We start from the raw sequence: 21,501 nt of genomic DNA on the forward strand, positions 1-21,501 counted from the left end.
TGTCCGGGATCAGTTGAGTATTGCATAATCATAAAGGTGGTCTTAAAGAATTGGAATGGCGAGGCAGATATATTAAATCCCCGAAATTTTCTTGGCAAGCAATGATGCGGAGCATGTAGTACTTGAATTACCTGAGATTTGTAGTCAATCCCCTTGACAGACAACTTTACGGAAACTGGCAGCTCCAGCACCGTATCGTTTGTTTCGGTGCAAAATAGATTAAACCCAGGACAGCCACAGTACTGGTCTGGTTGGCTGTCTTTATAATTATGTCGGAAAGGAAATCGGATGGCCGGGCCGTGAGCTCCACAACGTAATTCAGCACACTCATTTCAACTATGAAAACCACAAACAAGAAGAAGAAGGTGATTGCCATTTTTGAGAAATTAATATATGTTTACACTTGATCTGTTCCGATCTGAACAGTTTCTTGGTCTCATCGAAGCTGGAGGCTCTATCCTGATGCTGAAAGAAAGGCAGATAAATAGAAGCGTCGACGATTTCAAAGTCTTATCAGGCCGGGCCAACTGGGTTGAAAGCATGTGATATGATCCGCAATTTAACAATACATGCACAAGTTGGCCTATAAACTACTTTTCCTGGTGTCACAGTACGCAAACTAATTAACTCGAACAACCCAATAATTAAAGATTATAAAAACTGAAGATTATCAATATCGTCGATCGAATGTCTTTAACCTATACATTGCATGCTGATCATCAATTGTATTCAGGCTTCAGAGACAAGCTCATGACTTTTGTTCAATTCATGAACAATAAATTTTGGGTGAACATCGGTCCCTTGGACTTGGGCTTCTCTCTTTCCTCATTTTCTAACAAGTTTCACTCCATTTTTCTCCATGCAATTAAAGGCTATTTGTTCTACGTCATAACCCTTAATGGTTGCACGCTAAAACCAACTCGCATGAAAAAATCAAGAACAGTTGCATGGACTTTGTATCAATGCAAACCCAATATATATAAGAATGACTATCGAGAAAGATCAGAAATACTTCTAAGAATTATTAGCATATCTTTTGGCTTTGTGGACATGTGGTGGGTGATATCTTCGGTAAGATTTATAATAGATTGTGATATTAAATATGTGAATTTATTGAATGTGAGTTATTATTTATTTTCGTGAACCACTATCACAAAGAGATATATTGGTTCAGGGGACTTGTTAGGTACAAGCGGTTTAGCGCATCAAACCGCATGCTAACACTTACATAGATTTCTTTTATTACAAAAAAAATAAAATAAAAATTTTTTTGAGAGAAGAATAAGGTTCTGTCTCACGAAAATCATTTTTGTTTTCAATTCGTATTGTTTTATTAAACGAATGCCTTACATTTAATATTGGTGCGCGAAATCATCTGCAAAAAGACTTTTTCATTAGTTCAGTGGTAATGATGTGTTGTTTCAAATGAAAGTTTAGGAGTTCTAAACTTTACAAGTGCACTTTTATTTATTTTGTGGAATAAGTAAAGTGTTGGACTTAGACAGAATGCTTGGGTGGCCAAGCTTTGCACGTGGGCCGAATAGGCATTTTGATATGGTGCATACTTCAAAAATTGAAAAGGCACTTCTGGATATTTGAACCAGTATCCTCCCTTCCTAAGGGATATGCTTGACCATTAGGCTAAGTATACACCTTGGTCTTAAAATGAAACATGCATCATGAACTTTAAACCAATAACTGCCAGTTAAAAAGTCACAAGTTTAGAATTGTGATCTTTCACAAGTTAAAAACATGGAGGTGAATTGCTTGTAACCTCACAACAAACTCTTTCGAGTGGAGACAATTATCCTCTTAAAGATCATGTTCTACATGACACCTCAAGGTCGCATTTTATTTTTTAGATTATTGTATTCACACAATTTTCTTCAACATTTTATGTATAATTGGTTCATGTGATGTAACGTCCTACATTGACGAATTAATTAAGATTCTTTTAAAATTTCTAATACAAGGCTTCTAATTTGACATAATTCTTAAGCAATAAGAAATGATTGTTTCAAAAGTAAATCGCGTTATCAATAATTTTCCCTAACTCAGTCTGAGTACTTTTCATTTCTAAAAAACAAATTTAAAAATCTATAATTTTTTTTTTTTTTTTTTTTATTTTCGAGATTTACAGCTTGTTGGGTTTAATGAAGTTTGGAATTAGATATTTCAGTCAATCTATGACGTTATAATTTTTTAACAGATTTGTCATGTAACACAAACATGTACACGTATTAATTCCATGTCAGTCATCTCATAAAAGTACAGAAAAAAATGTAAATAATTTTTAAAATGTAAAAAATTAAAGACCCCAAAAATAAATACGTAATTAAAAAAAAAAAGTAGATTATAAAACAAAAAATAGGAAATCTGAAACAAAGAAAAACACACGTTAAAAAAAAAAAAAAAAAAAAAGAAAAAAAGCAATGGGCAAGGAGCTTGATTTCCTTCCCACACCCACCAGTGGAGGGGGAGCCCCTTACCGAAGTTGTGCATGATCATGACACCCTTTTTTATTTGATTTAGAATCTATCCGTTCAGTACAGTAGAGGACGCAAGACATAAGCCATGTCCGTGACGACGCAAAATAGGTATCAAACTTGTTTGGTTTGGACAGAGAGAGAAAGCTGAGTCAAGGAACAGGCCACCGACTACGGACACGGCTAATTAACGGGTAATGGCCGCCCAGCTGTGGGTCCTCTCTCCGCAACCACTCCTCCATATTTGTCAACAAAAATCCTTCTTTTCCCCTTTCAATGTTCGTATCTTTAAATAGCATCACTCTTCTTTTAACCAGATTTTGGCTTTTTGGTATATTTCTCATTAATAACATATGTCCCACCCATAGAAACACTTATCGATCAGCCTGTTTATTTTTTCTTGTTTGTTTTTTTATTCAATGATGTTTTGATTTCATCTACCATTGTAATCATTTGGAAATAAAGACAAGAAAAGGGAAGATTTTATTACCAAAACTATCGGATTTGGTATGCAAGTAAAGAATATCATGTGGGCAGAGTGGCAGTAGTTAAAAGATCTAAATCATGTTCGCTTACATTCGCTGTCATGTCTTCTTCACGGTGAAAAAAAATCGGTAATTTTAATTTCTTCAACATCACTCTCCCCTGAAGAAAGAAAAGATATATATAGGTTTATGGCTTCGAAGTAATCTCTGTATACGTCATGAAAGCTACCGGTAGCTTGCCGTAGCCATTCATTTATCAACAAAATAAATGAACTTTGAAAAACTATGAAAGCTAACCATTCCGATAAATAATTTCGTTTTTTGGGCAATTCCTATGTTTTATCTTATTTGATTCCTTCGTTACAAAGATAATGAAAATGATTTGATCTTGTAGTATATGGGAGATAAACCAACATCCGAGCCAGGGGAAAAAAAATACTAGGGGACAATTATCCAATTGGGAATAGAATAAAAAATATGAAAAAATATAAACAGTGATAAACATAAAATGTTTTATGTGGCTTTGGATTCTTCTGGAAATTTGTGCCTGCCAGCTTTTCTCGGGCACTGGCTGCAAATGTAGGATTACAATGTACAATCTGTCTTAAGTAAAGGTAAAAGGAAAAGAAAGAGAGAGCATTTAGGTGGGATAATTCTGGGCTCAGAGAGAGAGAGAGAGAGAGAGAGAGAGAGAGAGATGTTGGAGAATTGGAGAGTGGCGGCAGTGGTCTTCAGCCTCTGCATTTTGGGACCGAGGCCCAGTTCCGTTGATGCTGCCACAGACCCATCAGAAGGTCATTGCTTCAACCCATCTCCACTCCATGGCTAATCTTAAATCAAACCTCCATTTTATTCGTGCTTCTCCTGGCTTCTATTTGGCTTCTACTATTCCTGGCATGATAGTTAATATTAAACTGATTTCTTGTAGTTCAACCTTTCCTTTCATATTTGCATGTTAGAAACGGTCTGTACTGATTTTGGGAGCAGATAGTAGCGTTAAGAATTTGGAGAGGAGTTATCTGATGAGGAAAGTTGCTTTCTTGTAGTTGCTGTAAGTTCTGGGTATTGATATGATTGGTAGGCTATGCTTGTGGTGACAACTCTTTATCTGTTACACATAGTAGTTGGGAAGGAATTCTTTTGCTAAATGTCATAAAATTTCAACGAAGTATGGTTTGTTACAATGCAATTGCTAGCCTTGGCATTCTCGATTTTTGTATTGATTAATTTAATATATGTAGCTACATCATGCCCATCGGAATGGTGTGGGTATTTTCCAGAACTGCAACCACTTTACTCATGGAATAGAGGACTTGGGATTGGAATTTTTGTCTTTTGGGGGCCATTTGGTGGGTCTTTGACAGAGAGGTGGAGATTTGGCTATAGCTATATATCTTCATGAAATATGACTACTGCGCATTGGTATTGGGCACAATAGCCAGGGGTTAGAACGAGCTATTTCATTCAATTGGGATACTTTGTCTTATGAAATTGCTAACACAAAGCACACATCTGTGAATGACGCTTCAAATGATTTCCATAAAAATTGAATTGAAGATTGCCAAGCTTTTTCCTTTGCCTTTCAGAGTTGGAAATGTTAAACATTCAGGGGATACTCTTGCTGATAACTTGATGATCCTAAACTGCTAACCGATAGATAATATGTTGGTTAATCCTTTTGAAGTCAAACAACAGTTGTTATGTTGATTGATCCTTCTATGCTTTACGGGTTTGTTGGAGTTGCTTTTTGACTTTATTATCCCCAAAACATATTCTCTATTTTCCTTGAATGAGTAAAAGCTCACTTATAGAAGGAGAGAAAAATGGAAAGGCTCGTGTTCATGCAAATTTTAAAAATTCTAGCCAAGCAGAACAATCGCTATCATAAGTTACTCGGATTGAGTAACAAATGAAATTTCTAAAAGAGTTTCTATCCCAAATACAAAGCTACATCCTATGCAAGAACATTGCCCTAGAAAGTGAGAAGGCTTCAATTTTCTGATTATTCCAGTCAGTGGGTATGCTTGTATTGTACCAGTCCATAGTTCCACCCACTTTCATTTCAATGGCATCCATGGCAGCTAACTACTTTCTTATTAACAAATGCTTAAGTTATTTTCTGTCATTTATTGTGAATATATACTCTTTTGCTTCCACTGGCTTTCTGGTTCTGTAAGAAGATATATAGCACCTAGAGGCTCAATAAAAGCACTTGCATGGTTTATATCTGTCATGACTTCTGAGACAAGGCAGTGTAGTTTCACTTACATTTGGTGGGGTAATTAATCATATTCATAGATCTGTCTCACCCTTATTGCAAAGGCTGATGATTATTGGTAAGCAAGGGAAATCTGTTGCACCCATACCCTAGAAAGCTGATCTGAGAAAAGGCTGGTCAACCATTTTCTGGGAATATGTCTCTCTAGAAAATATCTGAGGAGATGGTGACAGATGACATTGACTCATACATTTTTATTTTTTTTGATAAGTCACATTGACTCATTGAACTTTGTATTGGGGGGTATGCAATGTTATAGATAGGATGACAAACTTTACTGTATAAAGAATGAAGCTATATCTACTGATGGGATAGGCTATCATGCATTATCTATGCGTCACAAGTATGCAGCCTACATCATTTTAACCTTGAGATGATATTGTGCTACTATAGCATGTATAACTGTTGAAATGAGAGCTTTGCTCCCGTTGAGCCACGCCATCACATTCCCCTCATAAATATTATGATTTGCTAATTTTATTTTATTTGCCTATAAAGACCTTATGGTTTTCTTTCCATTCCAATAAGAGACACTCCAGTTCAATGTTCAATAAAAGAAAATACCATTAGATTCTTCTTAAGGGAGTTTTACTTCTGTTTAGTCACATCATTCACCCTCAGTGTAGATTTCATTAAATGAAAAGTAAATAGTATATGTAATTACATCAAAAGTTATTAAATGAAAAATAATAGAGCTGATTACATTAGTAATTTTCATGGAAGAGCATTTTAACTCATGCTTTTTGGTTTTCACAACCCATGCTTTTTTAGTTTCATAAGCAGTGGATTCATAAAAATTATTGAATTTTCAAGAAAGCTGAAGAGCCTATAAGTAATTACTCAAACGTCATGAGATTTTACATCACTAACATGGAAACAAAGGAGAGTGAGGGACTTATCAAAAAAAAAAAAAGAACAAAGGGGACTGAGGGAAGAGAAGATCAAGAAGCTCAACCAAGTTTCAGAAATCAATGGGCTAACATTCATACTTTTTTTTAATAGAATTTAATTATCATCAAATGACTCAAGTACGCTAGCTTTTTTTTTATATGGATACTCAAGTATGCTTAGTTATGTATAATATTAATTGTTTAGTAGATTTAGCTATTCTTGCACATGGTATACACCTATGCCATGGCAATTTTTGACTAGTCTGGAAATTTGATTCAGACTTGAGGTTATATTATATTCTTATTCAACTTGTGGCATGTTTGATCAACAGCTGCTGCTCTGAGGGACATGTATAGCAGTTTAAATTCTCCTCCTCAGCTAACCCAATGGAGTTCAACTGGTGATGACCCATGTGGGCAGTCTTGGAAAGGCGTTACTTGCACAGGCTCACGAGTGACAGAAATGTGATTCTCTATTGCCCCTTTCATCACTTGATAGAGTTTGTCCTTAGGCATCAATATGAGTGATGATCTTTTCATACGCGCTCTTTTTCTAATTTTATGTCAGTAAATTGTCTGGGCTTGGACTTTCTGGATCGATGGGGTACCATCTCTCAAGTTTGACCATGTTAACCAACCTGTAAGATCAAAAGTCTCATATGTCATATTGGCTCATTCTTTTCTAAACTTAATTGTTTTGATTTGGTGATTTGAAAATTTGGCAGAGACATGAGCAATAATAATCTTGCAGGCGAGATACCTTATTCACTTCCTCCAAATGTGTCACAACTGTATGCTTCATATGCCACTTGTTTATTGTCCTCTTGTTTACCCTCTCCGGTCCGATTATGGTGATTTAGGAAGCTGTTCTCTTGCATGCAGGAATCTTGCTTATAATACATTTAATAAAGGCGTCCCTTATTCCATTTCTCAGATGGCTTCTCTTAAATACCTGTGGGTAATTTTTTCTTGTTCATTTTTTGAGGCAACTTTTCCCAACCTTCAAACTAAACATGCATTTTTGGGGGTGTAGAAACATCAGTCACAATCAACTACAGGAACAACTGTTTGACGCCTTTGGACAACTTTCTTCTCTCTCTACATTGTGAGATCTCCTCTCTCCCTCCAAAGCTACTTATTTACTTATTGGTTTTCTGCTATTGTATTGAAGGGTGGGAATGTCCATGAGTTTCTATTTTCTTTTCAGTTCACTAGAATGTAATTAGGTGTCTCACTTTGTATACTTCCTGTGTACTTGGGCATTGCCTAGTTTCATTCTATTCAATAAAGCTACTTATTTACTTACAAAAAAAAAAAAAAAATGAAATAAGTTAACAAAGCAATCTGGATTTTTTCTACTCTGACTGAACTGACAAGCTGCAAGCAAACTCACTTCCTTTCTCTGTCTGTCTCTCTCTCTCTCACATTGCAAGTGGCACCATATTTTTAGTATGCATTCAGTGAATTTTGATCACATTCTTGAGTAATTGATTCTTTTTTCATGTATAATCTTTATCTTAATATTTTCTGAAGTTTTATGAGTTCCAGTCACCTCAGTGTGTGTGGTGAGGTATTGTGATATTTCAAGTTGGTTTTGCTTGAAAGAGCCAGTGACAATGTCTATTCCCTTCTTCAGGGATCTTTCATTCAATTCTCTGCCGGGAAACCTCCCACAGAGTTTCAGCTCCCTCTCAAGTATGACCTCAATGTAAGTTTTGAACGATTATCTACTCTTCTATGGGTACTTGGTAAAGAGCCTGATCCTCTTTTGGTTAATTTATCTACTTTTACACAGGTATTTGCAAAACAACCTGTTTACAGGCAATATTGATGTCCTTGCCAATCTTCCCCTGGAGAATCTGTGAGTAATTAGTGTTTAAGTTTAGTTTAGCAGGACACTCACATATTTCTCTTTCCTTGGAGCAACCTTTATTTCATCCTGTTCAAGTAATTGTGTTTTTGCTTCGTAGGAATATTGAAAATAACCATTTCACTGGCTGGATTCCTGAACAATTGCAAAACATTAATCTGCAGTAAGTATCGCACAGTATCATCAATTGTATTACATTCTTCATTTGAGAACAAATAACCTACAATTTGAATCTGAACAATCTTCATGACAGGAAAAATGGAAATTCATGGAGCTCAGAGCCTGCACCCCCGCCTCCACCTGGTACACCTCCAGCCAGAAAAAGACCAAATCACAAATCTGGTGGCAATGAAAGCCCATCAGATGGTTCGGGAGGTGGCAACAAACCAGGAATAGGAGGTGGTGGCATAGCAGGAATAGTCATATCCATCTTTATTGTTGGGGCAATAGTTGCATTCTTTTTAATGAAGAGAAGATCCAGGAGGCCATTGTCAGATATTGAGAAGCTTGATAATCAGCCCTTTGCTCCTCTTGCTTCAATTGAAGTCCAAGGTAACATATGCATCTTACATTTCTGGTAAGCATTGTTAGGTATTCATTTATATATATATATATATATATATAGATATGGTATTAACAAAGAATAGTTAAGCATCAGTAGAAATGCTGAGCTAAAATTCTCATGATGCTTACTGATTTCTGATGAGTTAAGCATCATTAGAAATTCAGTCCTATCATTTGATTCAGCTTGCTGTTAATGCTGTTTCTTTAGGTTGCTTTATGGTGTACACAATTGTTGACTATCCTGATTGGAAATAGAGAGATGAATACTGTTACTGTAACACCCCGTATTTTAGTGTATTTTTACTGAAGGAATTATTTTTATGTAATTAAAATAATTTCTCTTATTTTAAATTGGTTGGATTTTTAGTGAGTTTATTTCTATGATTTTAATTGGTGGAAATTAATTTTTATGTGCTTTCTTAATATTTATTTATTGTTGTGCATTTAAATTGTTTTTCATATTTAATTAATTACCGTGGGATTTAATTATTTCAATTTGACTTTACCATTACGTTTAAATTATTTCATTTAACTTGTGGTTTTAAAATCGTTTCCGTTGGATCATTTTCGTCACCCAAGTTATGAGGATTGGACCTCATTTCTTTTCCCTCTATTTTTCTTTTCCTTTTCTTTTTCTTTTCTTCTTTTCTTTTTTTCTTTTTCTTTTTCTTTTTCTTCTCCCGGTTTCCTCCCCGGGGTGCGCGAGTTCTCTCTCTCTCTCTCTCGCCGTGCGTGGCTTCCTCCCCAGCCCGCCGCCGTGCGCCGGCGGTGGTCGACACCGCCCGGCTCCACCGCTCCCCCTGCCGCCGGCGATCACCTCCCTCCATTTTCAGCTCCTCCATCGTCGCCGTTAACCACCACGAACCCATTGAAGCCGCGGCGTTCCATGCACCACTGCGCCGCCGTCGCGCCACCTCCGGCCACCATCTTCCTACCACTTCATCCCGGCCTCTTGGCAACCCATTGGACCCAACCCCAGCTCCGATCCGTCACCGGTGAAGCCCCACCAAGTCCATCTCCGATTTGCACTTTTCGGGCCTAAAACCGCCCTTGCGCTGCCACCCACGGCAAACCACCACCACCACTAGCTTCACCGACCTCCCTAGGCCCTACCCTACCAATCTTGGGTCTTCGTTTGTCCTCGTTGAAAAGTTGGTATTTGTGACCCACGGCCACAGTGTATTTTACACTGTGGTGTTGCTCAACGTCGCCTTTTTCAACTTCGCGATCCTCGGAAAATTATTATATTGCACTGTAAGTATTTCTCCAAAGAACTTTCGTAATTTAAATGTATTTTTGCACTAACCCATTTCACTGTGTTTTTGGCATGCCGGACTGAGTCCGAGGAGTTCGGGGGTCGGATGGATTTGTGATTGGAGTTGTTTGGTTGATTTGGTTGATTGGATATTTGTTGTTGATGGGTTGGTTGGATTTGTTGGTTTGGATATTGTGTTGGTACATGTGCATTTCATTATTTCATGCATGATCATGTTTGTAAAAGAAAACTGGGTTTTCGTGTATTGCATTCATGTTCATGTGATTTGAAAAGCTATGATTTTATGTGATGATATTTTTGGTGCGTGTGTATCACGACCCCAAGCCGAGATGGGGCATTAACTCGGTGGAGCTCCTCTGGTTACTCGGGAGCGGAATATACTGAGTAACGTCCCCTGGGTTGTCGCCGGGCGACAATGGGATCGGACGAGATGGTCTCGTGCCGACTCCGTGGTCCTTCTGCTGGCGGGGACTAGAGGATGTCTGGCCACGTACGCGCTGGGCGCGGAACTGGGCATCGCTCGTTGCGTAGTGTGAGTGCTTGGCCACGTACGCGCTGGGCGCGGAACTGAGCACCGCTGCGAAGCCAGGACGTGCGGATGGTCCATAGGGGAGACCATGGTGCATATGAAAATAATGCATGGTGCATTTGGGATTAATGCACTATTTTCTGGGAAAATAGTGCGAGTTGATTTTTGGGTAAATCATTTTCTGGGAAAATGATTTACGGATAATTTGGACCAAAATGGGATTTTGGTGTGTGTTGGAAAATTCATCATTTTCGGGGAAAATGATGTTTTGTGGAAAAATGCATGTTTTCATGTGCATGCATGTTAGTTGCATTTAATGCATTTTGTATTACGTTGTTGTTTGGGTTATACTTACCTGCGAGACCATTTTGTGGTGTCGCAGATTTTGATGCTGATGAGGAGGAGGAGGCGAGCCTGAGGAGACGGCTCCGCCTGAGGAGTGATCTGGGATCACTCGTTTGTACATTTAAAACTATTGTAACTTATTTTATGGATGACTGTATAACTGCTATTTAAATCTTTACTGATGTTTGATTGTAATTAAATTCTGGTACTTAGTTGACTATCCGCTGCGTTATTTTATTTGAACACTGTTGCATGTACACACACTGGCACTTCGTTGGGATGTGTGACCGTGTTGTCACCATCCTGGCGTCTCGATCCCTGTGTATTTTTATAAGGGGGATTGGGGGCGCCACAGTTACCCCCTCCATCCCATTTCACCTTTTCTTATTTCTTTTATGGGATGTTGCATATAGATGTGCACTTTGAAAAAGACTTTCATTTATTCATATTTTACTTATTTTGGCATATAAATGAACAATAGAGATGGTTTGAAGTATTATAGAGTAAGCTTCTGAAAGTTATGGCTTTTATATGAGTATGTGTCCTCTTAAAAGTCAGGTTTAAGAAGATGGACAGACAAAAAATGGATGGGGCAGTGTTATTTACTGCTAACTTCTGTACCTTCTTTCTTATGACTACTCAAGTTATTTCCACTATTTGATATATTATTGGAGTCTATCCAACTAGGTGTTTATCTTGTATATGTCCAGCTATGCCTTTTGAGCTTTTCATTGAAATTCTTGATCACCTTTGAAAACAAAAAGGGAAAGTTATTAAAGTTTATTATTTCTGTTGCAAACTATTTGACACCAAATCGAAATTTAGAATTTAAATATACAGACCCGAGATTGGAAGATGATGCCAAGTAATTGCTCGACTACAGAGTTCAAGGAACTATGTGTGCTTAACTTCATGGTCTGATCCATTTTGTTGTCTGTACATGCAGTTCTTTGAATTCTCCATTGACTATATTACCATAAAACTTTTATCAGTGAACAAAGAATTTGTAGCTGAAGAAGTCAAACAATATCCATTAGTCAGGGGAATAACTATGATGTGTTGATTTACCTGTTTCTTGGTTAAACCTATTTAGGCATCCAAAATTTAAAACTCATTGCCTACTAGGTAAATACTCTTTACTAATCTTGCTTATATCATGGTTAGTGCCATTGCCTATGCTTTTCACATCCAAGCCATTCTGCTTCGATGTCTTTGGTCTCTTCTTGTTCTGACTTTGAATGCTCCTTAATTGTCTTTAATATTAACATTTTATTGTTAAGAGACAATTAATGAGCATTCAAAGTCAGAACAAGAAATTAACTGACTTTAACATTTTATTCTTATCAATAAATTGTCTTCAACATTTTATTACAGAAATGAAGGCGGTACAAACTTCTTCCGTAATCAAGACACATTCTTTTGATACTAATGCCTCAATAAATCTTAGACCCCCACCCATCGATCGTCACAAATCATTTGATGAAGATTGTTTTCCCCAGAAGCCTATTGTTGCCAAGAAAGCTAACATAGCTCCTATAAATGCAACGTCATATTCAGTAGCAGACCTGCAGATGGCTACTGACAGCTTCAGTGTAGAAAACCTTCTGGGTGAGGGGTCTTTTGGACGTGTTTATCAAGGTCGATTTGATGACGGGAAGGTATAGTTCTCACATGCTAATTTCGTTTGCCATGTCAATGGTTCATTGTTGCATCCTTATTTATGTTTCAAGCTGAGAAGTTGTAGGTACTCTATTACGATGGTACTGATCTCTCTTTTTTTGAAAATGTTAAAGATTCTTGCTGTGAAGAAAATAGATTCATCTGCCCTTCCTGCTGAATTGTCAGAAGAATTCACAGAGATGGTTTCAAACATCTCCCAGCTGCATCATCAAAATATAGCAGAGCTAGTTGGTTATTGTTCAGAGCATGGGCACCATCTGCTAGTTTATGAGTTCCATAAAAGTGGCTCACTTCATGACTTCCTTCATCTATATGATGATTACAGCAAACCGTTGACGTGGAACTCCCGCGTCAAGATTGCTTTGGGGATTGCACGTGCATTGGAGTAAGTTATTGTGGTTAAATGGCCAAAAGAAATCATGATTTCAAAGAAAAAAAAAAGATTTCAATTAATTCACTTGTTCCTTGATCTCACTATCATATATGCCCCTTTTCATCCCAACCTCTTTTCTTTACTCTCTCTCACTTTTTTTTTTTTTTTTATCCAATTTGAATGAATGATAACTTAATAGCTGTATCATAGATGGAAAAGAAAAGAGTATGGATATTTATTGTGTGTAATGTTACATCTACCGACATTGACATGCATTTCAAATTGCACTTTTCATCAAGTTTATTTTTTCAACTCTTGAAAATAGAAAAATTGGCACAATAACTTTTTTTTGTTTATTTGATGCTTATGGAACTCACAGTTTCATTACCTGAAAAACCATTTATTATTTTTTTTGGTGGGTGATCCAAGTTAGAGCATTATTTGGTAAAAAGAAAATAACCTTTAGCTTATGTACATTATTTGTGTGGATGAAAATAACTTTTAGTTTAAACTATGGGGTATTAAGTCACGTATGTATGACTGCTTTTAAAATAAAAATATTTTTTAGCTTTTGTTGGTGCTTATGGGACTCACAGTTTCATTATTATTTTTTTTGGTGGGTGATCCAAGTTAGAGCATTAATTGTTGCTATTATGAAGTTTAGCAAATTGCCAACAATTCTTGAGCATTGGATTCATCATTTTTATCTTCAAAATTTGATGAAAAGTACATATTTTTCATAAATCCAAAACATCTCTATCCATAACCCCATATTGGATTAGTTATTGGATTCATCAAAATAATAATATAATAGTATTTTGTTAATAATAATATCTTTAATTTATTTTTTTTCATATTTTACAATTACACTAATTATATGTTAATTAATAATTTATTTTGATACTTAAATTGTTATTTCCCAACTTAAATATATTGTGGCTCAAAATTGGAAAACAATAATTTAAGTAAATAAAATAATGGTTATAGAGTGTGAATAGTGAGTCTTCAAATTTGAAGATGAAGGGAAATGTACTGTAGCTAAAAGCTTGACATTTGAGCATATGGTGAATCCAATGCCAGGATTTTAAAACTAAAATCATCAAATTTTAAAGATTGGACTCATTTGATGAGTCCAATGCTAGTGCTCTTAGGCACTTTTTGGGTGACTCATATTTGTATCGTATTTGGAAGGAGAGTCATATCCTTCTGCTTTTAGCATTTTTTGTTAGTTGCGCTGTGGCAATGGCACATCTGGTTTTCACTGTACAAAGATATAGCCAGACTATGCTATGTGAGATTTAATATCTAATTCGTTACACTTGGCCATGCTGAAAAGAGAAACTGGGGCAACCGAGCTTTTTACAGAACATAGTATATTTTTTTTTTCTGTGACACTTGTTAATGAGTTGCCTGATACTCATGAATGAACTGTTCATTCAGGTACCTACATGAAGTTTGCTCTCCATCTGTAGTTCACAAGAATATCAAGTCAGCCAACATTTTGCTGGATGCAGAACTGAATCCTCACCTGTCAGACTCTGGCCTAGGAAGCCTTGTCCCAAATGCAGATCAGGTAAGTTCTGAGCCTAGTTTACAAATTGTTGATGTGAATAATTTTATGTTCCAGTAGCATTAGACAACTCTATAGGAACTTCTCATGATCTGACTTCTCCTAGCGCAAATGATTTTTGAAGATGAGATGGGTTATGATATAGTCTGCTATGTCTGCCTCTGTTTCTTCACTTAATTGTTTTTACTCACCAACTGTATAAGCCCTCTGCATTAGATTTTTCTTTGTGTTGATGGCATCCTATATGTTTGATAGGTTAATTCTAGATATCTAATAGCTAGAAGCATTGACTGCCCTGTTCATATATTGATGCTTACCAGTTTTTGGTCTTTCCAACTATATTACTGTAAAAGAAACTTCATGATATGAGTGTAACAAATTAAGATAATTAACCAACTGTTCAGTATTGGAACATTTTGAAGCGTGCATATTCCATGTTCACTTGATTCATATTTGAATTTATAGCCAATTGTGCAGGCAAGTGATCAAATGTATTTGTTTCACATGCAGATTTTGAGCCGGAATGCAGGATCTGGATATAGTGCAACTGAGGTTGCCATGTCTGGTCAGTATACTCTTAAGAGTGATGTTTACAGTTTCGGAGTGGTGATGTTGGAGCTTCTTAGCGGGCGCAAACCATTTGATAGGTAAAGCATAAAGATACCGTAGTGATGATCTCGTCAAAGTTAAAGTATCTGTTTCTCGAGGTTTTAGAAGTATAATTGTGATCTTTCTGGTTTTTATATGAACATTTTTTGACAGCACAAGGCCAAGATCTGAGCAGTCCTTGGTTCGATGGGCAACACCTCAGCTCCATGATATTGATGCTCTTGGAAAAATGGTTGATCCCGCCCTTAAAGGGCTCTACCCAGTTAAATCTCTCTCACGGTTTGCTGATGTCATTGCACTTTGCATCCAGGTAATAAATAAATTAGAATTTGGAGTGCATGTTCCAAGCTCATTGGTAGCGGGAATTATGCAAAAATGTCTTACTTTGCCAGCATATTCTGGAGGATTATATTGTATGGCTAGCAAATGGAAATGATATAAGAATAATTACGAATCTGCACTGATGTTCAATTTTTAATCTGTCATTTTTTCGTTTTATGGGGCAGCTGGAGCCTGAGTTTCGACCACCTATGTCAGAAGTGGTTCAAGCGCTTGTTCGTTTAGTGCAACGAACGAACATGAGTAAGAGAACAATTGCAAATGACCTAGGAGCATCCCAAAGAGCCGTCAACTCAGACACGCACGAGTGAATCCATGCCTCCAACATCTGCAAAATTCTTCTTTGATAAAACAGAGCAGAAACGGCAAAGTTTTTTGGTTTTTCTTCTTTTTCTTTCATTTTTTCTTTTTACTCCCTGAATGGAGCTTGTACATACCAGTTATTTAGCCTGCTGCACCATTTGTTACCAGAAGTAGAAGCTTGTGCAATACGTTTGTTGACATTATATGGTTAAGCATTTTTTATCATTTCTGAAAAGTTCTAAAAATTCGAACCAGGTGCTGAAACTAACTTTGATGCTAAAAGTGCAAATGGAAAGACCTGCAATCCTGACTCTGAGTGAGTCCAGCATAAATATGGCATGTCCGAAGGGGACTGATAGATTTGGAAGCCAGGCCTGGACCCTACTTTTTACCAGACTCTACAACATGAGCTAAGTGGTGCTAACTTATGGCTGAAAACATTAAAGTACCATCTGAATGGCTAGCTTTTTCGTTCATCAATCTAACGCACAGTTGTGACAGTTGAGCTGAACTTGTAGCTGTCCATGTTGCTATCCAAAAGTGATATGGACCATACAAAAGTGTATCTCCATGCAAGTCATGTTCATAGGAATTGAGTTTATTTACGACTTTCTCAAGGCGACAAATCGAGGGTATCTCCATCAAGATTACTCATGCAACCCTACTGCACTTAAATTAAGCATAGTCAACAAGATTTGCCACATTGTTGGTTTTTGGCCGCAGGTTTCAACTTTTTCTATTTCATCCTCCATGTCGGTTTCACGTTCGATTTTTTTACTCTCGACTTTTCTGTTGCTTCGTGGGATTCGATTTTGATATTTACCATGCAGGGGTTTCAATTTTTGCCTATGCCCCATAGAAAATGGTGCGGACGAATTTAAAATGGTCAGATCACAGATCAAAGGGCTAGAAAAGGCTTACATATTTCTCGTAGTTGTGGGTTGCAGCTATTCCACAACCAAGGAATGAACATTCACAGCATATGATAATAAAACATGGCTTCAAACACTTCTCACAACTTTGACAAAGCGAAACTCACAGCAGTACAAGTGGTCTATGAGTTATGCGGCAAAGTGATCCAGCAATATTAATCAGAGCAGATGCAAGTTCAAATGATAATTAAGATGTTGTCAACAGCAACTCTCAAATGAACTCAAGTGGCTCATGCCATCCCAACTTTAAAAGATGTAAAAGTGCTTTCAACATTTTCTTGGGAAAGGAAGCAAAACAGCTGGGCTCAGTTGTAGACCATGTACTTGGGAGTCGCACTGAACTTCTGGTATCCCTTGATGACTTTGTTCACTGCATCAAGGAAGTCTTTCTCCGTCACAGTCTTCCTTCGTGCTCGGATGGCATACATTCCAGCTTCTGTGCACACGCTCCTTATGTCAGCTCCTGAAAGAGATATACATGTCAGAATGCCAATGTCCAAACATATACCTGGCCTACTGGAAAAATAACAAACAGGCAGAGCCCTGAAAAATTACAAAATCATGAAGGTGACAAGTGGAAATTGAACCTCACCCAACAAATGGAAGTAAAAAGTATAGCTATCCCGTCAAATTAAGCAAAATCCATAACAAACGAAAATCATTTTATAATACGGACAATTGAATTTCAACCATAACAAGAAAAGTATTTCTGACCAGTTGAATTTGGGCAAAGCCGAGCCAACAGTTCAAATCGGATATCTCTTTCGCAGTTCATTGTTCTTGTATGGATCTTAAATATCTGTGTCCTACTCTCCAGATCAGGAAGGCCAAACTCAACCTTACGATCTAATCGTCCAGGACGTAGAAGTGCTGGATCTAGTGTGTCAGGCCTGAAAAAAAGAGAGAAACAAAATCCAAAACATGAGCCAGGCTACTGTTAGAAGCTTGTGAATGCATCCCAAGAGAGGACTAGTTCCATTCCAGAAGAGAACACAAAGTTCACTGCTAGCCAGAAGTGCTGCAACAATAGGTACCAACTTAACCAACCTATTTGTAGCCATTAGAACTTTGATGTTTCCCCGTGCATCAAACCCATCAAGCTGATTCACAATTTCAAGCATTGTGCGCTGAACCTCATTGTCTCCCCCAACACCATCATCAAAACGTGCACCCCCTATGGCATCAACTTCATCAAAAAATACAATGCAAGCCTTTTTTGAACGTGCCATCTGCAGCAGACATAGCAGTACTCGTTAGATGACTGACGATTCAAACAATATGAGTAACAAAGGGAAGTTTGAAACTACTGAGCTTGCACAATTGGTAACCTGGAAAAGTTCTCGAACCATCCGAGCTCCCTCACCAACATATTTCTGAACAAGCTCACTCCCAATAACACGAATGAAGCAAGCATCAGTTCTATTAGCCACTGCCCTAGCTAAAAGTGTTTTGCCTGTACCTGGAGGACCATAGCAGAGGACACCCTTAGGAGGATCAATTCCAAGCTTCACAAATTTCTCAGGATGAAGCATGGGCAGTTCGACAACCTAAAGAAACCAACATTAGTAATGCATAAATGCAAACAATCTAAGGTGACTAATTATGTTGCATGTAATGAATATTGATTCTCTCGACAAGAAAGAAATATATCACTGAAAAATAACATGGGCTACGCACTTCCCGCATCTTTTCAATCTGCTCCTTGCATCCACCAACATCATTATATGTCACATCGGGCTTTTCCTCCACTGTCATCATGGTCACACTCGGGTCAATTTTTGGAGGCAAAGGAATTTGGATCTGATATTTATTACGATCAACCCTGCAATGACAGAATGAAAGTCAATTCATGGAGAAGACAAACATTATCCATCTCATAGGAAAAGAAAGCCAAAATTTTGGAAGTCAACGCCACAGACATCCATCTTAAATCTATATTTCTGTCCTTATGTACAAATTACAATATAAATATGAAAAAAATAAGAGTAATGAACCATCTCTCCTTGGCGGCAAACTCCATGATACTAATGTTGCGAGAATGCAAAATAAGGAGAAAAAATGGATATTCTGAAAAGAGATTATTAAAACATGCATAACACAAATTTTGAAGCAAATTCTGTGAAGTTGACAAATAATAAACCTACCCCACACGCATGCCTTCTTCTATGTCAGTCGGGGAAACCTTGTCACCCAGCCCAACAACAAACTGCAGTTGAGAAAGTGGAAATCAAATCAAGTCACATTGTTAAAAGCATGCTCAGGGTAAAATGTTAGAGATAATCCATAAAAACTTGTGTTCTGGCATGTTTTCCAGGAATAAAATATAAGAGACAGAAAGCAATTTCAGAAAGACCAGGAATCATTAAAAACAATCAACCGTTCTAAATCAAAAAAATATATTGTACATATTTCAAAGGAAAAAGAGAGAGAGAGAGAGAGTGAGAGATCATCCTGATTCAAATTCAGGGTAAATTCAAGCTTAGAAAAGAAAAACTTCAAAGATAGGAACAACGTGAAATTATGGATTTCCTTATGGTTTTATAAGGAAAACCTCACATTTTAAACCTAATGGATAATTTACAATGTACCATGCCAAGTAAAGGAAGAATTAAGAATAAAAGTATACCTTTGCAATTTGCTTAACATTTATAACGTACTTGGCATCTTCAGTGTTTGGATTGATGATCTTAGTGCACCTTGCCACCTGATTGACAAACCATGTCAATGCTTCCAGATTATATACGTACAAAATCTCACAGCTAAAAAGAACCTGAAGTGAAAGACACACCTGCAGAGGCTGCTCCTCCTGCATCATTTGCTTATCGGAAACTAGATCCCACTGGCTTGGTGCAGCTAGACCAGTGTCAGACTCCTTAATGCCTATAAAATAATGCAGATCAACATTACAAATTTAAGTATTCAGATATTTTGCAACAGCTAGCACATGCAGTAAAGACAATGAACAGAAGGAAGAACATATATCAAGTTGTAACACACATACAACATATAGAAGAATGCATACTGAAAAGAGTTTAATGTTAAACTAACAATTTTTAAAATCACCAACCAAGTAGGCTGATACTAGGAATCATCAAAAGGTACTATGATGCACGTAAGTAAACCTTAAAGCAACTCATGAGGCAGTTTTTAACATTCCACATCTTTTTCACATATACTTATCAAATAGGATAACTTTTTGTAGTGTGCACATGCAAGATTATGCTACACAAAATTTTAAATTATCACCTCTGTATAAATTATACCAATCCCTTCACAAGTCAATTACACAAAAGCAGAGAGAGAGAGCCGCTGGGGGGGGGGGGGGGGGGGGTGGGGAGAAGCATACCACATAGATCATTGACCTTCTTAGCCATTTCCTTAATTTCCTTCTCTACTTTCTTGATACCTGTAGAATAGGGACCTAAACCCTGCACAGAGCATTAAGATTGGTAAAAATATTGTCTAAAATACTGGACCGTAATGGATGAAAAAGGGAGTGCGAGTGGGTGGGAGGGGGGGGGATTACGTACAAAATCAACCCATACATAATTAAAATGAGGTATGCACATTTTAAAAGGAAACGGAAGGAAGGAAGCCCCTGAATAGACTCAACAGTTGAAGAAATTAAGATGAGATGTTCTCAAGACAGGGTTATGTTGGTCTTGGATTAAAAGGTTGCAAACTATTATCCTCAGTAAGATTGCACTTAACCAACCAGGAGGATATTAAACGCAAACAGCCCAATTCCTTCACTATCAACTTTTGAGATGAAAGAAAAAATAGCAAGTTTATTACCAGCGAATACGTGTTACCAGTGATTAAAACCAGGTAAACCGTACAGTGAGACAGAGAGCAAAATCTATCGTAGAGTTAAAAAAAAACTTCAGTTCTGAAAAGCATTCTTTGTCAGCGTGAATCCATCCAAAACAATAAGTATTCTACTGAGAAATCATACATTCAAATCAAGAACTCGTATATCTTTTTTTTCTTTATCAGTAAAATCAAGTACTCGTATATCAATCAGACAGATAAAGAAAACGAATCAAACCCGGTCTTTAACATGGATCGCTAACAGGTAGCCTAATTTTGGATTCTTTTTACCGAATAACATTCGGAACCAAACAACAATAGAAGCAACGAGGAAAGCTTCCAATACTCCAAAAAACCAAAATAGACGATCACGATCCTAAGTATAATGTCAACAGAAAAGTGACGGAGCAATATTGAGAACAGCTGGATTCAGCTGCGACAAAACTAAGAATTGTACTACCTAAATTAAAATAAAACCAAGATCCAAAGTTAAACCAGAGAGCCTATGAATCAGAGGAAGTGAGAAAACGACACAACTTAGGGTTTGAGGGAGAAATAGAAAAGATAAGTCATACATAAGTTTTAAGAAGAGCAATATCATCCTCGTCAAGTGGACGAGGGTTCTTCTCGTCCTTCAAATCGTCTTCGGGCTCTGGCGCCATACGGATCTGCCGATGCTATCTCTGTGCTTTTCTTGCGAGTGAAGAATAGTTAAAACGATACAGCAAAATATGTTTTCTGGTCTCTACCCATGGCTACTTTATAAAGGGCGGTCCGGAGGGTGCATCCGGGTCGGTTTTGGTCTTTCCGCTTTCTATTCTATTAATAACATTTTTTGTCTTTCATGGGCTCAATCGATTAATCAAGAGTTTTGTTATATATAAATTGGTAGAAAATGTTAAAAGACTTGTTGGGATAGTGAGATTATATGAGAAGATTTTAAATAAGTTGAATAAAATATTATTTTTAATAATATTATTATTTTAAGAATTAAAAAAGTTAATTTATTTATTATATTTTATATGAAAATTTGAAAAAATTATAATGATGAAATAAGATGAGATAAATTGAGAGTACTTTTATATTCAAATAGGGCCTTAATGTATTTAAGAAAAAACTTACATTTTTATGTCTCGATTATTGATATATTAAAAATCATGAA

General features: G+C 37.0%; 2 protein-coding genes and 1 long non-coding RNA gene across 5 annotated transcripts; 2 read left to right on the top strand and 1 right to left on the bottom strand.

Moving 5' to 3' along the window:
• Nucleotides 1-349: 349 nt before the first annotated feature.
• On the top strand, nucleotides 350-19,149 carry LOC121262224. Its single transcript, XR_005940060.1, has 3 exons — nucleotides 350-365; nucleotides 1,278-1,286; nucleotides 18,957-19,149. It is a non-coding gene; the product is annotated as an uncharacterized LOC121262224 (long non-coding RNA).
• LOC121258392 (protein STRUBBELIG-RECEPTOR FAMILY 7-like) lies at nucleotides 3,484-16,578 on the top strand. Of its 3 annotated transcripts, none has more exons than XM_041159918.1 (17): nucleotides 3,484-3,765; nucleotides 3,931-4,022; nucleotides 6,472-6,604; nucleotides 6,708-6,779; nucleotides 6,865-6,930; nucleotides 7,022-7,093; nucleotides 7,173-7,244; nucleotides 7,776-7,847; nucleotides 7,935-8,000; nucleotides 8,110-8,172; nucleotides 8,263-8,561; nucleotides 12,098-12,381; nucleotides 12,517-12,788; nucleotides 14,217-14,349; nucleotides 14,857-14,993; nucleotides 15,109-15,265; nucleotides 15,462-15,822. In XM_041159918.1, exons 3-17 carry the CDS (start codon nucleotides 6,489-6,491, stop codon nucleotides 15,603-15,605), a joined length of 2,025 nt encoding a protein of 674 aa, XP_041015852.1. In that variant the 5' UTR covers nucleotides 3,484-3,765; nucleotides 3,931-4,022; nucleotides 6,472-6,488; the 3' UTR covers nucleotides 15,606-15,822. The 3 variants fall into 3 exon arrangements, 2 of the variants coding, with proteins under 2 accessions (XP_041015852.1, XP_041015839.1); XR_005939381.1 differs by lacking the exon at nucleotides 3,931-4,022 and adding an exon at nucleotides 16,099-16,578 and having other exon boundaries at nucleotides 3,485-3,765; nucleotides 15,462-15,767; XM_041159905.1 differs by lacking the exon at nucleotides 3,931-4,022 and having other exon boundaries at nucleotides 3,485-3,765.
• Nucleotides 16,584-21,098, bottom strand: LOC121259755 (26S proteasome regulatory subunit 7A-like). The gene is made up of 10 exons (XM_041161491.1): nucleotides 20,915-21,098; nucleotides 19,876-19,957; nucleotides 19,318-19,409; nucleotides 19,156-19,233; nucleotides 18,674-18,735; nucleotides 18,207-18,351; nucleotides 17,858-18,076; nucleotides 17,577-17,758; nucleotides 17,244-17,419; nucleotides 16,584-16,992 (listed from the first exon to the last, which is right to left on the bottom strand). The coding sequence occupies exons 1-10, from the start codon at nucleotides 20,999-21,001 to the stop codon at nucleotides 16,835-16,837; spliced, it is 1,281 nt and encodes a 426-aa protein (XP_041017425.1). The 5' UTR covers nucleotides 21,002-21,098; the 3' UTR covers nucleotides 16,584-16,834.
• Between the last annotated feature and the right edge of the window lie 403 nt (nucleotides 21,099-21,501).

Source organism: Juglans microcarpa x Juglans regia, chromosome 1D (genome assembly GCF_004785595.1).
Source record: "Juglans microcarpa x Juglans regia isolate MS1-56 chromosome 1D, Jm3101_v1.0, whole genome shotgun sequence".
Lineage (NCBI taxonomy): Eukaryota > Viridiplantae > Streptophyta > Magnoliopsida > Fagales > Juglandaceae > Juglans > Juglans microcarpa x Juglans regia.

Bases quoted from the DNA above. Each gene is read 5' to 3' on its own strand.
- LOC121258392 (XM_041159905.1), top strand. From the start codon at position 3,669: ATGTTGGAGAATTGGAGAGTGGCGGCAGTGGTCTTCAGCCTCTGCATT. The intron at 6,780-6,864 runs GTAAGATCAAAA...AAAATTTGGCAG, and splicing joins TTGACCATGTTAACCAACCT to AGACATGAGCAATAATAATC. The intron at 7,245-7,775 runs GTGAGATCTCCT...TCCCTTCTTCAG, and splicing joins CTTTCTTCTCTCTCTACATT to GGATCTTTCATTCAATTCTC.
- LOC121259755 (XM_041161491.1), bottom strand. From the start codon at position 21,001: ATGGCGCCAGAGCCCGAAGACGATTTGAAGGACGAGAAGAACCCTCGT. The intron at 19,958-20,914 runs GTATGACTTATC...TGCTCTGTGCAG, and splicing joins TTGCTCTTCTTAAAACTTAT to GGTTTAGGTCCCTATTCTAC. The intron at 17,759-17,857 runs GTTACCAATTGT...TGTCTGCTGCAG, and splicing joins TGGTTCGAGAACTTTTCCAG to ATGGCACGTTCAAAAAAGGC.